The following is a 22,578-nucleotide window of genomic DNA, read 5'->3' as shown; positions in this document are numbered from 1 at the left end:
GTCAGAACTAGCAAGTGGGAGATGGAAATGGTGTAGGAGTAGTAAGATTCTGGGGTCTCACTGACAGCCCTTGAATGAACTTCAGCACTAAGAAAGGGCTTCAGCAGGTGTTGACAGTGCTCAGATATAGAGGCAAGGCTGGAGATAGCTAGAATGAAGGGCTTCTTGTGAAGCTTGGACAGATACAGTTAGCAAGAATGTTTAACCAAAGTATGATGCACCAGAAGTATCCAAAAAGACCAAAAAATAATTAACAAACACGAGGAAATCTGCAGATGCTGGGAATTCAAACAACAACACACACAAAATGCTGGTGGAACGCAGCAGGCCAGGCAGCATCTATAAGGAGAAGCACTGTCGACGTTTCGGGCCGAGACCCTTCATCAAGACTAACTGAAAGGAAAGATAGTAAGAGATTTGAAAGTAGTGGGGGGAGGGGGAAATGTGAAATGATAGGAGAAGACCGGAAGGGGTGGGAGGAAGCTAGGGGCTGGAAAGGTGATTGGTGGGACGTGGAATTAAAATGTGTGGTCAATGTGTGGTCCTGCTTTCTCTGGCGGACTGAGCGTAGGTGTTCAGCGAAATGGACACCCAGTCTGCGTCGGGTCTCACCAATATATAAAAGGCCACACTGGGAGCACCGGACGCAGTATACCACACCAGCCGACTCACAGGTGAAGTGTCACCTCATCTGGAAGGACTGTCTGAGGCCCTGAATGGTGGTGAGGGAGGAAGTGTATGGGCAGGTGTAGCACTTGTTCTGCTTACAAGGATAAGTGCCAGGAGGGAGGTAGTGGCCACACATTTTAATTCCATGTCCCATTCCCATTCTGATATGTCTATCCATGGCCTCCTCTACTGTCAAAATGAATCCAAACTCAGGTTGAAGGAACAACACCTTGTATACCGGCTGGGTAGCCTCCAACCTAATGGCATGAACATTGAGTTCTCTAACTTCCATTAATGCCCCTCATCCCCTTCTTTCCCCATCCCTGACATATTTAGTTGTTTGCCTGTTCTTCATCTCCCTCTGGTGCTTCCCCCCCACTTTCTTTCTCCCGAGGCCTCCCGTCCCATGATCCTTTCCCTTTTCCAGCTCGGTATCACTTTCACCAATCACCTTTCCAGCTCCTAGCTTCATCCCACTCCCTCCAGTCTTCTCCTATCATTTTGCATTTCCCCCTCCCCCCACTACTTTCAAATCTCTTACTATCTTTCCTTTCAGTTAGTCCTGACGAAGGGTCTCGGCCCAAAACGTCAACAGTGCTTCTCCTTATAAAAATTAATTAATATGCTCTAGGGAACTGAAAGATCTGAGTTGAACTGTTAAAACAGGCAGTAAGCTGTAAAGAAATCTTGAAGAATTTGTTTATTCAAGTTTTTTCTGTGGCCTCCTGCAAAATGGTGATGTCACCAAGAATTTAAAGTTAATGAGGATGCTGACAAATCATCTGCACCTGGTCCCAACAGACCTTTAGAAGTGGTAAACATCAGAACTGTCACTGCTGAAAGCCTTTCACTAACCTTTTAAATTGCAGATGAGCACAAACATTTTTCACAGTCAAAACATCTTCATTATGCTAAGACTATAAGTGAATATCAAGCTTTCCTGTTTCCAACAATTCATGGTACACAGATAAACGTGATAATAATGAAACAATCAAAGGGGAGTTTGTGTCAAAGAAATTGCCATGAGTGCAATTTCCTTTTGTAAAAAAAATAGGGTTTGGGGAAATGCAAGAGATTCTGCAGGCGCTGGAAATCTTGAGCTACACACGCAAAATTCTGGAGGAACTCAGTATGTCAGGCAGCATCTATGGAGGAACATATTGTAAACCAACAACATGTGGGTCCTGAGGAAGGGTCTAGTCTGAAGTGTCGACTGTTTCTTTCTCTTCATGGATCACCCTGTCTTGCTGAGTTCCTTTCGCATTTGGTGTGTGTTATTCTGGGTTTAAGATCTTAGAAACTTGCAGAAAACTATGAGCAGGACTACAGCACATTCTGAGTGACTACCAGGGAGAGTTATGTCAAGATTATTTAGAGTTAGGGAATTAATAGTATTTGAAAGGGTACTTGGAGGCAAAGTTGATTGCCTGTACAGAATCAATAATAGGTTACAGTTAAGAACTAATACAATCCATGATTGAGATTACAAAGGTCTAGTATTTTATATCAAATAATTTTCAGTAGTTTCATATATTATCTTCTGTATATAATATATAATATTTGTAGTGTTCATATTTATATTACATTATTTTGGACATGCTTAGTTTCAATAAACTTTTATAAGTAGTATTTGCTCAGCAATCCTCAAGGTGCTTTTGCCATTCAAGCAGCTTCAGGAATAAGTTAGAGGATAGTTGTATTACAAGACTACCAATAGCACGGCACTTGACACGGTCTAGCAGAGATTTAATAAGTTAATTTTGAAATACTCGCATGACTATCTGTGCCTCACACAATAGGGTTTCACAACCTGTACATCTCACCTCCTACTTAAAATCAGTCTGCAGTACCCAATGATGAATGCCCAGCTACAGTAGGATCCTAGGCTGGCTTGATGAAATGGTGTTATGGGTGAATGGAATGTGCTCATGGCACTATGCTGGCTCAGTCTAAATTTAACCTTGCCGCGTTTTGTTTTTGGAGACTGAGATAATTAAAACTGAAGCTCAAATATACCTAAAGGGGAGAAGGCAGTAAAATGGGGTTGAGAGGGGATAATAAATCAGCCATGACTGAATGGCGGAGCACACTCAAAGGGCTGAATGGCCTAATTCTGCTCCTTTCACTGAGTGTGGCCATGTTGACGGTTTTGTTTAAATAGACATTTCAAATTAATAAGCAGCTCATTCCACAATTTTGCACATTTTAATATTCCTTGGTAAAAATTCAAGTATTTTTTATGTGGAGTTTAAGATGTGCTTATGAGGAGTTATGAAAGCTGCTGGCCAAAACTGACACAGCTGTGCTCTGCTCTGTTCACCTGCTCCAACAGCAAGGTTCCTAATTAAGTGGTGAAATAAGACAACCAGCTGTGATAAGCATTGACTACAACAGGGGACTCTTCTTATTTGCTCTCATAGTCACAGAGGTTTAGCCCAACAACCTTGTTTGAAAAATCCATTCTAAAACATCAGTGTGGTGAGACGACCGACATAGGCCGCTGTCTTGTATCATACTGGATGGCGCAGAGGGAGGGAGAGTTAAAAAGAAGTGAGCGGGAGCAATCGGCACATTTTATGAGCTACAGTGCCCGAGGAGACATTGGATTGCCTAGTGGGAGAGAGAGTTGGGAAGAAGCGAGTTGGGGCACTTAGCACATTTTGTGCACCAGAATTCCTGAGGAGACATTGGATTAGGCACTTGGCAAGGTCCTATAAAAAGAAGACAAGTTTAAGCAGAGCAGGCAATGTGTGAGTGGGCCAGTGTTAGAGTGGAGGAGCTAAGGCTTTGCCTCATCAAGGCTTCGGTGAGGGGAGGCGTAGGCCATAGTTAGATAGATTTTCATTATTTATTCTTTCCATCTTACTACACATTTAAGGCTGTGAGGGTGCCAGACAGGATAGCGGAATGCTTCTCTTGCAGGATGTGGGAAGGCAAGGAGACCACCAGAGTCCCTGATGACTACACTTGCACTAAGATCATCCAGCTGCAGCTTCTAACAGACTGTATTAAGAAATTGGGAGCTGAAAGTGGACAGACTCTGGATCATTCAGGAGGCTGAGGGGTTGATAGACAGGACCTACAGGGTGGTAATTACACCCAAGATGTAGGACACAGGTAACTGGGCGACCATCAGGAGGGCAAAAGAGGATAAGTAGTGGATACTGTTGGGGGGTGGGGGGGATGACGACCTAGGAGTGGAATCAGGAGTCAGGTCTCTGGTACTGATTCTGGCTCAGAAAGGAAGGTAGTGATAGGGGGTTCATTGCTTAGGGGAACAGAAAGGAAGTACGGTGGACAAGAATGAGATCCCCGGATGCTATGTTGCCTCCAGTATGCCAGGGTCAGGGATATCTTGGATTGAGTCCACAGCATTCTTCAGTAGGAGGGTAAGCAACCCTGGTTGTAGGAACATTTCAATGAGGGGGCAAGTGAAGTTGAGAGGTTAACCCCTTTTGTTCAATTGCCCAAGGGGGAGTGACTGCTCTTGAACCCGGTGGTGCGACTCCTGAGGCAACAGCAAGAAGAAAGCATGACTTGTGGCAATCCCTGCTGATGGACACTGCCCCCCTACGACACTGCTTCATGTAGATGTGCTCGATGATTGGGAGGGTTTTACCTGTGATATACTGGGCCGAACTTACACAAACTGCCAAGGAAGTAGAGATGCTGCAGTGCTTTTTTCGCAATTTCACTTATGTTCTAGGCCCATGACAAATCCTCCAAAATAATAACACCTAGGAATTTAAAGTTGCTAACCCTCCCCACCTGAGATTCTCCAATAATGACTGGCTCATGGACCTCTGGTTTCCCCCTCGTTAAGTCTACGATCAGCTCCTTGGTCTTGCTGACACTGCGTGAGAGGTTGTTGTTGCCTGATTTTCAAGCTCCCCCCATATGCTGATTCATCAACAAACTTGAATATTGATGCATGGTTAAGAGAAAGGAGGGGCATAGCAGGTATAGGCAGGTAACAAATGAGCCACCTGAGGAGTGTAAGAAATGCAAGAGAACATTAAAGAAGGAAATCTGGAGGGCTATAAAAAAGGCATGACAGACAAGGTGAATGAGAATCCTAAGGACTTCTGCAGATATATAAGAGCTAAAGAATTGCAAGAGTCAAAATTGGGCCTCTGGAAAATCAGAGTGCTAATCTATGCATGGAGCTGAATGAGATGGGGGAAATCTTAAACTGATTTTTTGCATCTGTATTTACTTGGGGGATGGACACAGAGTGTACAGAAGGGAGGCAAAGCAACAGTGAGGTCATAGACCCTACACAGATTACAGAGAAAGCGTTTGCTATCTTCAGGTAAATTAGGGTGGATGAATCCCCAAGGCCATGGTATCCAAGGAAACTTGGCTGCTTGGATTTGGAACTGGTTGTCCACAGAAGACAGAGAGTGATGATAGAAAGGCATATTCTGCCTGAAGGTCAGTGGCCAATGGTGTTCCACAGGGATTTGCTCTGGGATCCTTGCTCCTTATAATTTTTATAAATGACTTTAATGAGGAAGTGAAAGGGTGGGTTAATAAGTTTGCTGATGACACAAAAGTTGGTAGTGTTGTTAATCGTGTAGAAATTTGTCGCAAATGACAACACGACATTGACACAATGCAGAACTGGGCTGGGAAAAGGCAGGCTGAGTTCAACCCGGAGAAGTTTGATGTGATTCACTTTGGAAGACTGAACTTGAAGACAGAGTATAGAGTTAATGGAAGGATTATTAGTTCAAAGTTCAAAGTAAATTTATTATTAAAGTACATATATATTACCAAATACAACCCTGAGATTCATTTTCTTGTGGGCATACTCAATAAATCCAATAACCATAATCGGATCAATGAAAGGCTGCATCTAAGACAGTAAACCGTGCAGACACAGAAAGAAAGAAAAAAAGAAATAATACTAATAATAAATATACAATTAAAATTGAGAACACAAAATGAAGAGTCTTTGAAAGTGAGTCCATAGGTTGTGGGAACAGTTCAGTGATGGGGCAAGTGAAGTTGAGTTAAGTTAACTCGTTTGGTCCAAGAGCCTGATAGTTGAGGGATATTAACTGTTCCTGAACCTGGTGGTGTGAGTCCTGAGGTTCCTGTTCCTCCTTCCTGATGGCAGCAGTGAGAAGAGAGGGTGACCTGGGTGGTGGGGGTCTCTTATAATAGATGCTGCTTTTCTGTAACAAAGCTTCATGTAGTTGTGCTCAATGGTGGGGAGGGTTTTACCTGTGAAGGACTGGGCATATCAACTACTTTTTATAGGATTTTTCCATTCAAGGGCATTGGTATTTCCATACCAGACTGTGATGCAGCCAGACAATATACTCTATATATAGAAGTATGTCAAAGTTTTAGGTGTCATGCTGAATCTTTGAAAACACCTGAGAAAGTAGAGGTTTCTTTCTTTTTAATTGCACTTACATGCTGTACCAGGACAGGTAATCTGAAATAATAAGACCAAGGAATTTAAAGTTGTTGACTCTCTCCACCTTGATTCCCTGTTGAGTGCTATCATTGGCCTGGTTTTAGTTATTGGCCCAGTTGGCTTAGCGGTTACTTTTTTAAATTTTATTCTGTACAGTTCCTATTAAAAGTTAGTGAACTGTTGAATCAATCTCTCTCTCTCTCAGCACTGGGACGTAACTGTACATACACCCTTGTCAGATACACTGGACAGCAGCGACATTTTCCAGGGTGATTTCCAGGGTAGATTTTACAAATAGACCTCAGGGGTAATGGTAGAAGAAGATACATTAGGGACATTTAAGAGACTCTTAGATAGGCACATGGATAAAGAAAAATGGATGGGTATGTTAGAGGTAAGTATTAGATTGATCTTGGAGTAGGTTAAAAAGTCAGTACATGATTCTGGCCAAGAGGCCTGTACTATTTTATGTTTTATGTTCTATGATTCCACATTCTTTTCTTTTCAGGCATAATGAACTCAACTGTTTATCCTTTGCTGATGGATTTAAACTCCACTTTTGAATATCAGCTTTGTAAATGTTTTAAGCATCTTCTCTAGAGTCCCAATATCCTTTCCAGAATATATTACTTATTCCCCTAATTTATTACAAAGTTTCTTCCTGTTAAGTCTCCTCCACTTTTGGAATTATTCAAACATACTGGTTTGAATAAATCCTCATTATCTTTTATCATTGGCCATCTGTACTTTTCTGCTATATGCTATTTTTATTAAAAACAACTCCTCCACCTCTTCTTTAACACAAGCTTTTCTAAGTAAGCTGCATCCCGCAATGTTTAATCTGCATTTCTGATTATGCCATTGCTTCACCTCATTAATCCTAATTATACTATTTTGGTGCAATATATTACTGCCTCCAGCTTCTGGGTATGAATATAGATACTTGGTGCATTGCTGAACGGAAAGTTTTGTGAAATGTCTTTTTAAACTCATATGCTACACCTCTATTTAATTTAATTTCCATTCCCCCTTAGTTTCAGCTGTACTATTCCTTCCTTTCCTGTTTTGCTAGTATTTATTTCTTGTCGATTCCTCCATTATAACTAACTGAAGAGTTTTGCCATCTCCGGATTTAAACTTTGGCTGGGATACAGTTTGTGTTCTGGATGGAGGAATGTCTACTCTATTGCTGAATCACTTTTTTGTTCCTAGTACTGCTGTCATGAAAGGAAAACAGATCTTCCTAACACTAACCCTAACAGACTCATAACCTGTCAGGCACAATCCTACGGAATTTTGTTATCTTCATGGTCTTGCTTTTTAATTCTCAGTTCCTCATACAGGTTGAGTATTCTTTATCCAAAAATCCAAAATCCAACAACCTCCGAAATTTTTGAGTGCTGCCATGATGACATAAATACAGAATTCCACAAGGTGATGGGAAGGTTCCCAGGCGATGTGCAGGTCTCTGCACACCACTAACATATGCAATGAACAGAAGTTGATGAAAATTAAAGGTAGTGTCGAAAATTCAGCTTTAGGGTTGTAGAAATTTAAGAATAAGTACAGCATTAAATTTTAAAGCATCTGCTGATCACAAAGCAGCAAATAAATTCATTGATGAGTTTGCCAAGATGAAAATCTAACATCATATGCCTACTGCGCTGATTGTTTTTATACTTTACGTAAAAGCTAAAAAAAAGTAAAATGCAAATATAGCATACTGTCACCTTTTAATCAAAACATGACATCAATCATCATCATCAGCGATCACTCGTAGTCAAGTATGATTCCTCTCCTGGTACCAGGAAAAATAGCTATGTGTGAGGACCTTTAACATGGAGAGACTGATGCACAAGCAGCCACCACACGCTCCTTGACAGGAAAAAGGACTAACTCCAATGGCATGGAGACGAAGGTGATTGAGGGCTGTCTTCTGTTGCGGCCTTCCTCCGTCTTCACAGCTGTTGTGGCGATCCTCGTAGTTCTGAGATTCTGGAGACTCTAATTTCCCCCCATCTTCCTTCTGCTCTGCCGTTGAGGTCTTGGTTAGACTGTGCTTCGTCCGGATCCTCCCCTTGACGCTAACGGGAGCTAAGCTCTCTCAGTTTCTCAGGATCACACAAGCCTCTCCAGCACAACAAGGTGGCGGTATCCCAATGTTGCCATGCTCCTTTTTTTTTTTACCTTGCACACATATTTTCATTACATTCATGATATGTAATAATTTTTACTGTTGCAAGACACAGACTGTTTACTGGTAGCACATTTCAGAGGAGGAAATGATGGTGATCCCAAGCTGTCTCACTGTATATTCTAAAGTCCTAAAAAACCTGAATTTTGAAACACTTCTGGCCCCAAGCATTTTGGATAAGGGGTACTCAACCTGTACTTCCTCAGCAGGATCTACTCCTTTCTCGTCAGTTATGTTAACACAGTCTACAAATGCTATATTTTCCCCCTCGATTCCCTGCCCAGCTGCATGGATATATCTAGTGCTGGATAGATAATATACCTTTGGGTCTGGTGGGTGACATACTTGCCTTTAATTATGGAATTCCCTGGCATTGCCATATTTTCTTTGTTTGTTCATTCCAAGTGGCCAACCTGACCAACATTCTGAGATATGCTACTTTGGTTAATGCTGCAGTCTTTCTACTTTAAAAAGGTGATGCCTCAAAAAGTGGTATCCATAATAAAGAATCCCCAGTACCCAGATCACACACTCTTCTCATCAGAGGGGAGGTCCAGGAGCCTGAAAACAAGTATTCGATGTCTTAGGAATGGCTTCTTCCCTCTGCCATCAGATCTACTGAATGGACAATGAACCCATGAACACTATCTCACTAATTTTGCTTTCTTTTTGCATATTTATTTTTATATATATTCTTCTATTTCTTTCATTATTTATAGTATATTTTATGTAATGCTGCCACAAAACAATAAACTTCACAACATATAGTACTATGCAAAAAGCTACCTATACATATATGTCTAAACCTTTGCACAGTACTGTATGCTGAAGATAATAAAATTGATTCTGATTCTTCGCCGGCTTACATAAGTGTCTGCACAATCTTCTGGTCTGCTTCAAGGTGGCTACTTCAGATTAGTGACCTAGTTATCAAGTGCTACAGAATAGAAATATACCCTTAGGCCCAACTCATCCAAGCTGACCAGACTGCCCATTTAAACTAGTTCCATTTGCAGATCAGGGAGGGGAGGATGAAGGTGGAGGGTGAGAATCAGGGGTAAAAGGTCTGAGTGCACTGGATACTGTGTAGCCACAAGCAATCCGCAGGAGGAAGTCAGCATGCCAAGTCACATTTGCGGGGGCAAAGGATTTGTCTAAGTTTTGGGTCAAAACCCTGCATCGGAACTTATGATCTGAATGTTGACAACTCATATCCTCCAAAAGATGCTGCTGAACTTGATGAGTTCCTCCAGAAATTGCTTGTTGCTTCAGATTCCAGTGTCTGCAGTCTCCTGTGTCTCCAAGGTAATAAGGAAAGCTTTCAAGGAAAAATTATGGGCAAATGGAAGCAGAAGTGGGAGGGATATTGGGTGGATGGAATTAAGGGGGGAGGAAAATGATGGAAATGTCTTAGCCTGAAAAGATGACTGTTTATTCCTCTCTATAGATGTTGTCTGACCTGCTGAATTCCTCCAGTCAGGAAGGCTCGAAGGAAAATGGATGATGGGGACAGGAGGGAGAGGGCATGAGAAAGGGAAGAAAAATGAGTGGTCTAGAAGTGAATCAGGAGGAGAGATATTGGAGCGAGAGAGAGTGGGGGGGGGGGGAGAGACATACAAACACAGAAAGATATCACAGGGTGGAAGGGAAAATTCACTCTTTATACCACTGGGTTGTAGAATACTTCTAGGCTGAATATGAAGTATTGTTCTTCTAATTAAATGCTGAGCGGAGATCCATCCTCCTGAAATCCCCAACAAAAGCTGGGCCCAGCATCTGAATGCAAGAGCTTTATAAGCAAAGGATTTAAAATTCTGTTCACTGAATAAACTCAGAATCAAAAGCCACTTTTAGTTATTGCTTCCATGAAACAACTGGATTGTTGTTATGACTCACTAATGTTTTTATTAAGATAGGAAATCTTTATTCTTACCCCATCTAACCAAATATGACACTGGACCCCAGCAAAGCACTCAGTTCAAGGGCATTTAAGTATGTCAATATATAATGGCGTTTTCAGTGACAACTTTATTCTGCAAATGAATATGAAAGAAAAATCACTAAGCTTTAATATGAAGGCGAGAAGGCAGCAAGGTAGCATTCAGTAATTAGTGCTGTTGTCTCACACACCTAAGTTTGAATCAGACCTTGGATGATGTCTGTGTGAAGTCTGCATGTTCTCCTTGTGACTGTATACAATTTCTCTGGGTTCTCTGATTTCCTTCTATGTCCCAAAGCAGATAATTTAACTGGTTGATGTAAATAACCCTCAGGTGACGTGAGCGGCCCAAGTAGGAATGTGAGAGAGAATGTTATACCGTAAGTGCATAGAGAAATAGGAAATGCAACTTATGGGATTACTCAATAGACTCAATGGGCCAAATGGCCTTTTTCTGTATCACAGTAACTAGTCAGGAACAGTAGCTTCAAGTTTAAGTGGTAATGAGAGACTTCAATTACTGACCATTTGATGAAATGATTTCAAGATGTTTCCATTAGGAGGAAAGAATAAAGCTCCAAAACCACAGCCTCAGAGTAAAGGGGTATCCTTTTAAAAAAGAGATGGGAAGGAATTTCTTCAACAGAGGGTGTTGATTCTGTGGAATTCATTGCACACATGGCTGTGGGGATGAAGACTCTGGGTGCATCTAGGACAGAGGATGGTAAATTCTTTAATGACATGGGGATTAATGGTAAAGGGGAAAGGCGTGAGAATGGGGTTGAAAAGAATCAGCATTGTTATATGGCAGAGCAGACTCAATGGGCCGAATGGCCTGATTCTGCATCTATGTGTTATGATGTGAAACTAGAAACCAAATGGATCTCATGTCTATGCTGGAAGATTATAAGGATCCACAGAAGGATAGAGACACAAGAGAGTGCAGATGATGGAATCAGGAACAAAAAACAAACTTCTGGATGAATTCAGCATCAAGCAACTCCTGTAAAGGCAAAGGTATGGTCAACATTTATGGAGTGGTTGTTACAAGGTCACTGCTTTCCAGAAAAGTATGTAAACATATTTCCGCAACCATATTTGATCAGTATCTTAAAGCCTGGATTTTTTAATAAATTCAGTGCATGAATTCAAATTCCAGCACTGAAACTGGGGAGCTGAAATTCATGTAATTAAGTTAATAGCTGGCACTTGAAACTTTAAATGGGAGTGCTTTGGCAGCAAGGTTTCAATCTTGATCTCTGGTGTGACTTGTGTGGATTTTGCAAGTTCTCTCAAGTTCCTCTGGGTGCTTTGCTTTCCTCCTGTACCCCAAAGATATGCTGATTAATAATTTAATAGGCCACTGTAAATAAACAGGAATTCAGGCGTGTAACAGGAAAGTCAGGGGGAGTTGATGGCCATGAGAGAGAATGTTCTAAGGAAATAACTGGGTCAATGTGACAAATGGAATCACTTTGGGAGCCAGAATACAGTCAAAGGGCAGAAAAACCTCCTTCTACGTTGTAAGCAAATATTATTTATGATGTCTGTTAAACAACCATATTCAAGGATCAAGGATCAACTTTATTCACCATATACTGTACATTTATATGTACTAGGAAATTGCTGCGGGGTATTGTTGCTACATGCAACAAAAACAACATTCAAGAATTGTACAGAATGAAGAATGATATAAAAATAAAGTTCAAAGTACAAATATGGAATAAAATGTACATAAATATATAAATACTAGCATGTGTCGACAATATAAGCAGCATTAAAAAGTGGCTTGAAGTGCTTATAGTGTAGTTCACTATATTAAAAATTAAAATACAGTAGTTTCATTAATATAGTTATGAAAATAAAATCTGCCATCCTTCCTTTCTTGGACCTAAATGTAACCCAGATACATAACAATAGGCTGGCCACTTCCTGGAATTGCTAAGCAAACACTCTGTACCAGGTAATTAGTAATAAACAATAAAAACTAATAATGTCCATACATTATGAATGAATAAATATAAAAATCCTGACATTTTCCAACACTTATTTATTAGGTCTATTTACATTCTGATTCTCAAGAGCTCCCTTAGTGATACTCAACAAGGATAATGCAGTGTAGTTAATATTATACCAATATTTAACCCTTCTGTATAAAACATGAGGCATGGGCCAAATGTAACAAAACATAAGAACATAAAAAATAGGAGCAGGAGTCAGCCATCTGGCCCGTTGAGCCTGCTCCGCCATTCAATAAGATCATGATTGATCTGGCCATTGACTCATCTCCACCTGCCTGCCTTTTCCCCATAAACTTTAATTCCCCTCCTGTGCAAAAATCTACCCAACCTTGTCTTAAATATACTTACTGAGGCAGTTTCCATTGCTTCATTGGGCAGAGAATTCCACAGATTCACCGCCCTCTGGGAAAAGCAGTTCCTTCTTATCTCCATCCTAAACCTACTCTCCCAAATCCTGAGGCTATGTCCCCTAGCTCTAGTCTCACCTACCAGTGGAAACAACTTCCCTGCTTCTATCTTATCTATCCCTTTCATAATTTTATATGTTTCTATAGGATCTCCTCTCACTTTTCTGAATTCCAGCGAGTTCAGTACCAGGCGACTCAATCTCTCCTCATAGTCTAATCCCCTCATCTCTGAAATCAACCTGGTGAACCTCCTCTGCACTGCCTCCAAAGCCAGTATATCCTTCCTCAAGTAAGGAGACCAGACCTGCACACAGTACTCCAGGTGCAGCCTCACCAGTACCCTGTACAGTTGTAGCATAACCTCCCTGCTCTTAAATTCAATCCTTCTAGCAATGAAGGCCAATATCCCATTTGCATTCTTGATAGCCTGCTGCACCTGCAAACCATCTTTTTGTGATTCATGCATAAGCACCCGCAAGCTCCTCTGCACAGCAGCAATGCTACAATTTTTTGCCATTTGAATAATAATCTAATAATCTGATCTTCCATTTTTCCTTCCAAAGTGGATGACTTACCAACATTTTACTGCATCTGCCAGACCCTTGACCATTCACTTAACCTATCTATATCTCTCTGCAGACTCTCCATATCTTCTGCACAATTTGCTTTTCCACTCAATTTAGTGTCATCAGCAAAAGATCATTTTTATCCTTTGAAACTGCCAATAAAATAATTTCATTTATTTTATGATTTTCCTAAAGTGATCAGCACTAATTTTAGGTTAAATTTAGGTTAAAACATGTCATTGAAGAATAATGCAGAAAATCAGTTGTTTCCTCTGTATTTTACCTGGAACAGTTGCTCACTATGATGTAGTTGTCAACAAGTAAAATATCAGCAACAATTTTAAAGAAAGGTTTTTTTTCTACTAAGGCAAATAACAATTTACATTTTAAAATATGAGAATTACTTCTTACCCAATTAGCTGATCCTTGTTCTGTTCCACTAGTGTAGGAGGAACATTTGAAACAATCACCTGCATATCCAACTCATTCACTACTGAGACCTGGAGAAACAAAACACAATACTGGTGATCTGACCTACTAATTCTTCATTAAAGGCAACATGACTATAAAGCTAAATGTTTGGAATGAAATTATGTAAATCTGGTTGTCGGATGCTAAGCTTTTTTTTTGCTGTTTATATGGTGACTATATGAGGAACAATATTTTTTTCTGAAGTATGTGGTGGAGGTCGGCACCTCCAATAGGGGAATCAGTGAATGATCACAAGTGAGGTGGGGAGTGAAAGAAGGAGGTAATTAAAAGACTTTCAAGAGTAGGGTTCCAGTTTAATGAAATGCAGTGTCTTGGTTGAAGTTAAGGTTAGGGGTATTTTATATCAGAATATGCAGGGTTTTGAAGGATTGTAGTGTTGATGCTCATGTAGATCAGAACAATGGGAGCTGGGTGTTCCGATGGGAAAGGCAGAAATCAGCAGTTCAGGAGCTTGAGTGATTTAGTCGGAGAATCAGTGAATGAGTCAGGTGTGAATTGTGGAGCAAAAGATGGATGTAATTACAAGACATACATGAGTAGTGTCCCATTTTAGCTCTGAACAACGAAATGCAGTTGTCTTGTGCGGTCACTCCTTGCAAAATGTAGATTAACTGCCTCATCTATGTTTCCAAAGGAATACAGCATGAGGAATGATTTAATTTGATGCAAACTCATGCTGAGATCAGGTAAGAAGCACAAACTTGACTCACACTGGGAAGGTACTGGCCAATTTAAGAAATTGCATGAAGTGGTTAAGATTGTATTTTACTCTGGCCAAGATTTATTTTCAATCATACTTTTTAAAAATAAGCTGATTGCAGGAGGTTCCCTCCTAGTGAACACACAATAAATCTAGTAACCAATTGCACTGAAATAGATGGAACCAAAATTTTAAAACTTCATCCTGAATTACTAATTTCCAAATACTGTGATATATATCTGCAAGTGATTTCATGTAACATTTCTCAACGAGTCACATGACAGCAGTTTATTGTGTAACACTCTGGGAAGACAGCTATTGTAACGATCTTTCAGTAGAAGCAGTGTTTGGGTTATGGTTAGAGATAATAGGTGCTTTGGAATGTGATTCATCCAATGAAGGGAGTGTGCTTTTGTGTTGTGTGCCTGACATCAGTGTGAGCTGGGTCTTTTGTCTGGCGACGGATGAAGGGAAAAGACACTGGAGAGAAGAGGTTGTCGGACTTGACCTGGAGGGGGGCCATGATTCGATGAAGCCTGGGGACATCGAAGGAGAATCGGTGAAGGGGAAACCATGAGCTCCAACTTGTGCACATTAGACAGTTTCATTAAAATGGGCCCTTTTCTTTCTTCTTTGCTTTTTCTTTACTAACCCTTTAGTTGAATTAAGAATTATAAAGCTAAATTGTTTAATTGTATGCTGTTTATTGACCGTTATTTCATGGTACTTATTTGTAGCAGGACAACGAGTCACACAGCATCCGCACAAACAGGTGGGGCTTGCACCACAATCTCACACATTTGCTGGTGCTGGAAATTGTCTTCCCTAGATTTACGCAGCCGACTTATGGAACCAGAGCGTTTCAATTGTTATGGTGAAAAAAGCACAGTAAATGTTAGGCAACCCATTTAGCTTCAAAATGAAACAAAATAATGAAATGGGGTCCAGTACTTACAACAACTTGTGCACTGCTGCTCAGTTCTGTGCCATAGTTGTCTGTAGCAATAACTTCAAACTTATAATATGAGCGCCTCATGTTTCTGAATGTAATGGACGTCTTGATTACACCAGTGTATTCCTCTATCACGAAGCCATCCTTTCCATCTTTTGTGGGTGGTATGATTAGTCGGAACTGAGATATACTGTAGTTTCCACTGTCCTTGTCTTCAACCTGAACATACAGAAAATAATGAAATTGCAAGACTGGTCACACATCATGTTATGGATTAAACAGACCTCTGGCACAGAGACAAATGATCGATTTACTTAATGTCTTGACAGGAAGGACAAATATTGAATTGTACTCTTGCAGAAAATGAGCATCCGGGCCAGAATTTTTCACCAAACATAACCAGAACTGAGGTGATACAGCAATCGGAACACAGGATGGCATCAGCTGTCTGAGCGGCAGTGCTCAGGCCTGTTGCTGCTACTCAATGAACTGGACTGGCTCTCAAGGGAGCAGGCTTTGTCACTGGACGAACAAGCAAGGCAAATAGAAATCAACCTTACTGAGGGTGAATTGAACCAATACCATGCCATGATGTTGCATGCTTAACGAGACAAAATTTCAATCATACACTGAGCAGCTGGCAGGAGAAAAACAAATGAAAAAAAAGCAGAGAAGCGCGATAGTCATTCAGCTCCCCATCCTTGTGCTTCATCCCATAAAGTCGTAATTAATCTGCACCTCAACTTCATTATCTGTCTAAGCTCCTTGTTCCTCCATACCTTTAACTAAGTAAAATCATTTCGGCTCTCTCTGGATGCTCCGACTAATCCAGCATCCTAAGAGTTTTGAGCAAGAGAAATCCAGATTACCACTTTAATGCAAAAGTGCTGCTGGGCTTCAATTGTAAATGGCTGTGTAATTTAAAGAATCTGCTGTGTTGATTCTCTCAGGGAATAGCTTCATTGTCTCTAACCTATTTAATCGTTTTAAGATGTTGATTATATGGCCCATTCAAGAACAATTATGACACGGGAAGATTGATCCATAAAAGAGAGTCCTACGTAATTACAAAAGATTTTGTGTGGTGTTGAATTTTGCATTGGTGTCAGGAAAAATATCTGCTCCATAAAACTGTTTTGTTCAGCACTACTGGGCAGACAGGAGCACATTTAGCTGTGCTAAGCACGCAGATTGTTCATATTTCTTACTTGCTGAGTGGTAGTCTGATGAACTATCTACTACAATGATGGAAAGTACATCATATACACTGTGCTCTAATACACGCTGTTGCAAAAGCATCTTTCAGAGTCAGTGAAAGATGCAAAACTGATCAACTTTATTCCTGGCTTAAACTTCATGCAAAAATGCCTTTTTGCTTAAAGAATATAAATGCAAAATTCAAAGGTAAGAATTTCGCTGAATCCAAACTACAAAAGTTTGCATTGCTCTGATTGCTGAACAGAAGAGCTACAACATAAAACTCAGATGAAGATTCCAGATCCAGCCCAGGGGAAGGGTCTCAGTCCACTTCCCTCCATAAAGGCTGTCTGAGCTGCTGAGTTTCTCCAGCACCTCATATATTGCTACACACATATAGTACCGTCACATTCATAAGTCTTTTATCTGGAAATACGACCATATCAACTCTCAAAACATTTTGTATATTTACACCACATCAGAAGTCCGGATGTCATGGCCCAATGATGAAGCCTAAAGGCCTGTAGCCTTTCCTGGAGTTGGAGGACTGTCTGTGTATGTGGTGGGAGCGAGGGAAGGAGCTCGTTCTGTTCTTGTGGTTTTGTTCATGTTGTGTTCTGTGTTGTTCTCCCAAGCACTGCGGCATGATATTTTGGTGCCAGAATGTGTGGCAACACTCGGGGGCTGATGCCAGGTCACCTTTGGGTGTGCTGGTTGACAACACAAATGATGCATTTCATTATTTGTTTCAATGTACATGGGATAAGTAATTCTGAATCTGAATTTGAACCAGGCTAGTCAGCCCAACTAGTCTTTGCTAGCTCTACCACAACCTCTCAGCACCCTGTCTACTTCTTCTCATATTGTTAGGGTATCCTACTTTTTTCTTGCAATATTTCTTCAGTGATACAGTCTGTTGGAGTCGGGCCTTCCAGGCCTTTGAGCCATGCCACTGTAGCAACCCCCAACACCCTGATTAACCCTAACCTGATCTCAGAACAATTTGCAATGACAGATTAACCTACCCGGTACATGGGAAGGAATCGGAGCGTGCGGGGAAAATCCATGCATCCCACGGGAGGAAGTACAGATTCCTCAGAGACAGTGCTGGAGTTGAACTCTGAGCTCTCATGCCCTGAGCTGTAACAGTGTCACACTAACCGCTACACTACTGTGGCACCCACTGAATCCTGAAGCAGCTTCCTCTTAAAGACAGATTTTATCTGCAAGCTAAGAACACAGAATCACACCTAGAAAAATCCTTTGAAAAATTAGGCTTTTCAGAAGAAACTCTGAAGTTATGAATGATCTTTGCTCCCAGCCACTGAGAAAGATAAATCCAAGGCAGAGAACTGCTGCTGAATAATGCAACGGGATAAACGACTTCAATTATTTCCACAAAGCAGATAACTCATTACAGAAAAAAAGCATCATTGTTTTTTGCTGTCTTGATGACAACTGGCTTTACAAGTTAATTGTTTTCTTTTTAGGAGATGCTCTGCAAATTCCAACTCAAGTCAGTCAGAAGAGGGAGCTACGGCACCATAAACATTGGGGGTAAAAAACATCTATCAGTCTTTACCATCAATAAAATCTGAATATCAATCAGAAAAGATAAAGACATGCAATTATATTTAAAGCAAATCTCTGATTGTGAAATTCTCTCATTAATTTATTCCACTCAGAGAAAGAGAACTGATGCAAATAAAATTCTGCTGCAGAGCCTACGTTTAATTTTAAAAATAGGCCAGCAAATACAAGCAGCTCAGATTGGCATTTTGCTCAAACATCACTTAGTTCCATTCTAAGAACAAAAAAAAATGTTCATTCTGGTTGTTGTTTGTAATTTAGGATTTTTTTTACTGTGTTATTTGGGTATCTACTTTTACTTCTTAGAATGACAGCAATTTTAAATATCCACATGAAGATTGATAAGAATAAATTTTAGAGAATATTTGAAGATCTTTAAAGAAGGGACCTTTCAAATAGAGGCTAGGTACATTCTCACAAGGGGGAGAGCTAGGGGATCCAGAACCAGAGCTCCTCAATGAGAGATAGAGAACATGCTGAAACGAAGGTTCATTTATTATCAAAGTATACAACTCTGAAATTCTTCTTCTCTAGATAACCACAAAACCAAAAAGGAAAAGAATGGCAGCACGATCATCAGCCCCCAAATCCCTCCTCCCTGCTCAAAAATCAAACAAAAACGGAAGAGGCAAATCAATCCCCAAATCCCCTTCCCTCGCACACACACAAAAAGAGAAAGATTGGGCGAAAAACACAGAATACAAAAAAACCCATAAAACTGAAAGAAAATCCACAGTCCAAGTCCACATCGAAAATAAAGATAACCTGGGCAACATTCTCCCTCTCCATAGCAGGGTGATCTCAGCAGTGATAAAAAGACAGCCTCCCCTCTCCACATGAGAGTGACCTCACCAGCAATAAAAAGACACTCTTTCCTCTCTGGCAGCAGAGCAACCCCCCAACAATAAAAAAGGCTGAACACAAAAGAGGCTGCTCTAAGAATTTTTCAAGTTCAGGCCAATACTCTGAGCTCAGAGTATTGAGTGAAGTACCACATAAAAGACTTCGAATTTTGAACTTTTTGATTAACAAGATTGAGGCTTGTGGATTATGAAAGTCAATATCAGATTAGGTAAAAGTTTGCTTAAAGACCAAATGTAGCAAGTGATTGATATTGTCCTCTCCGCACCTTGTGGCACATCAGGAAGCAACTTTTCCATTTCTTTAACTTTTTTTTACATTCTTTAACATCTGATTTTTTACAGGGCCAAGTTGCTAGCCCAATGCACACATTAGTACAGATTGAGAGCGTGCAAGGAGCCAGCTGGATTTGAATCCTGGACCACACACCTCAAAGTCCGATGCAAATGACACTGCAGCACCAGCTAGCATAGCAAGTGGTAGTGCTTTGGAATTTACTGCCTCTGAGGGTGCTGGGAGCAGAGGTAATCAATAGATTCAGAAGAGAATTAGGCAAATGCAAAGGTGATAAACTTGTTGCGTTACAGGGATGGAGTAGAAGATTAGGATGGACTAGATTGCTATACAGATAATTGGTATAAACTCGAAGGAAGAAACAACGTCCTTCTATACTCTTTGACTCTATAATTTGTTCCTGTAATTAATTTCATTTTTTGCCAAACATAACTTAATTGACCAAATCCCATTAACCAGTGTTAAAAACTGTCATTACTTCAGCATGATTAATCAACAAAAATCAAATAGGCTAATCTAATTTTAATGAACTGATCCTTTCAAGACTCCCACAATTATAACTATGAATAATGGAATAATTTCTTCTATTTTATCAAAAGAAATTCTCCTTAAAGATCAATTGCAATCAGCCTTCAGAAAAACAAGTTCATCAAAAGTCTTAAAAATATTTGTTGTTGTAGCTTATCATTGATTTAAAACTGTTAAAGAGGCTTTCGTGTTCATCGAATGTTCAATACTTGAGAAGGAGCATGTCATAACTGTTTTTATATTTTCAGCCAAACCATAACACTTCATTCACTTTAGGCCTGGGAACAATGATAAACATTGTCACCTTCAAAACCTGACATGAACACACCTGCAGTAAAACATCACTTGGCATTTATGATAACATTTATGGAGCTGAAACAACTTAAGGTCTCAGACCTTTAGTTATATTCCTAAAGTCTAAAAATTGTTAGACATTATTGCAAATTTATGACATACCACATTATGTATATCCCAGTTAAAAATAAGCTACCCAGCCTGATCCTACCCTCCAGCACTGCGTCTGTAGTCCTGCATCCTCAATATAACTAGCATTTTGAGGGATAACCTTAACACCAGCATTACACACTAACTGTGTTGTAAGTGAAACTAATACAATCCTAATTTCCAACCTGGAGGCTGTGATATTACCTGCAGTACATCTAGATCAGCAAAATATTGAAAACATTCCATCACGTTGGCACCCAATTTATTTCAGAGTTCTCACATCTACGGATTTTTTGTTCCGCAATTTTTATATTGCTTTTTTCCTTTTTAATTACAAACTTGTAAGTTGGAGATGAAATTAATTTTGATATTTGAAAGGAATTCATGCTAGCATCTGAACCATGGAAATGGAATTGTGTTCGTAGGCAGTTGCTCCTATTTGAGAAGGACTTATTATCAATGTAGTTTTGAGGTTTCTAAGGTGGAAAAAATGTAAAAAGAGTGTCTGACAGGTGGGTAGGTTGAGATGATTCACTCTCTATATCGTAGCTTGAGACTTGTAGTTCAGCTTGAAAACACTACAGCCCAGAAATTTGTCTGTGCCAATTTTCCAGCTTTGAAATAGAACTAACAGCCCTCCAAATGCAATTTTGGAAAGCTTAAAGAAGATATTGACATTGATTGATGAAGCTGGCTGATTTGAAAACGATGTTATCACAGAACCACTGAACATTTATCAGAGTCAGAGATCATTCATACCATTTTAGGTCCTTCCTAGGTGTTTGAGAGGCTGGCAGGATGGAAAGGGTTGGATTCATTGACTGCTGTGGGTGGGAACAGGATAGTTCCATTGTGCCTTCTCTCCCTACACTGGGGGAAAGGAATTGTCGACATTTTGAGTCAAAACCCAGCATCAGGACTGAGAGTGGAGAGACAAGTTGGCCAGTATAAAGACAGGAAAGGGAGTGGTGAGGAAGGAGTCCAATGTGATTGGTGACTGAAGAGGGAGATTGCACCAGGACGGGAGGAGGATGAGTCACAACAATTGGGGTTTGGGTGGAGCCCAACAGAGCTAGGAGGATTGAATAGACTCTCACACTAAATTAGTAAGGCCGGATAATGGCAACTTCTCTCTTATCATACTTGTCATAGCAGTTCGTGCTTATTTCCAACTTCCAAAACAGTTTGGGTTATGAATGGTTCTCTTGAATGGAACCCTGTAATAACCTGGGCACTGTATAATCTCATTACTTCTAGATTTCTTTTCCCCTCTCTGTCTGTCTGCCTCCATATAACATTCACCTACCACCAATCCCACATCCACCCTTCCAGGCTCAACTTCCCTACCATTTTACACTCCTCCTCGGTCCAACACTCACCTTGAACTCCTGTTTCACCACTCCCCTTCATTTATTTATGCTGGCCTTCTTTTCTCTCCACTCTTAGTCCACAACATCAACAATTCCTTTCCCTAACAGATGCTGATGACCCACTAAGATTCCCCGTTAGATTTTGTGTTGCTCCGGATTTCAGAATTGGCAGGCTTTTGTGTCTCTTCTCTTTTTTTATATATTCTAGTTGAAAGCAAACTCCCTAGCCTAATGACACCTTCCTGTACAGGGCCTGTAGCTCTATGACTCTGACTATGATTCTGCAGGTCATGACCCTTCAGAGATGATGGTTCTTCGTCTGCCCTCTTTCATATCCCTATTACCTTCCAGGTGAAAACTTTTCCTCAATTAGACTCTGATCCTTCCACCAATTACAACAAATCTTCATTTCCTGGTTTGTAATCCATCCGTTTAGGGAAATACTCTACATAGGTCATTTCATTATCTTATACATCTGAATTAAGTTTCCCCTTCATCAAGTTGGTGGCTTTCAATGGTGTTGGGTCAGTAAAGGCCTGATTTGGGACTGCACCTTTTAGCACAGAGAGAAACACTGGGGAAGTGGCTTTAATGGAACGCTGTCAGTCAAGGAAGCAATGTCTTCAACAAGCTCTTGCAATATTTCTAACAACCAGCATTTCAGCAATCCTAGTAATCCCTGGGAGAATAGATTGCTGGATATATGCAATAGAAGTTTGTTATCCAAGGCACAACATCCAAGCTTGGAAGGCAACAAGATGTCGGAGGAACTCAAGAGGTCTGAACACATCTGCAGAGGAAAATAAAAAAGATATGTTTTTTGTTGAGATCCTTCATCTAAACTGTTCAAAATGCCAATTGCCCATTTCCCTCACAGGTGCTACCTCACCACTGAGTTCTTCCAGTATCTTTTTTGTTCAGAACTC

General features: G+C 40.4%; 1 protein-coding gene across 1 annotated transcript in view; it reads right to left on the bottom strand.

The window, feature by feature from the left end:
• pcdh15b (protocadherin-related 15b) overlaps positions 1-22,578 on the bottom strand; it is an 831,732-nt gene that overhangs the window by 75,507 nt on the left and 733,647 nt on the right. Inside the window, exons 28-29 of the mRNA XM_059948101.1 lie at positions 15,372-15,587; positions 13,636-13,724 (exon numbers count right to left, since the gene is read on the bottom strand). Of these exons, the coding sequence (XP_059804084.1) occupies positions 13,636-13,724; positions 15,372-15,587 (305 nt within the window). The remainder of the gene's footprint in view (positions 1-13,635; positions 13,725-15,371; positions 15,588-22,578) is intronic.

The sequence above is a fragment of the Hypanus sabinus genome, chromosome 22, assembly GCF_030144855.1.
Source record: "Hypanus sabinus isolate sHypSab1 chromosome 22, sHypSab1.hap1, whole genome shotgun sequence".
NCBI classification, from domain to species: domain Eukaryota; kingdom Metazoa; phylum Chordata; class Chondrichthyes; order Myliobatiformes; family Dasyatidae; genus Hypanus; species Hypanus sabinus.
Note: the sequence above shows the minus strand (reverse complement) of the source record. Positions and strands in the feature narration are given on the sequence as shown.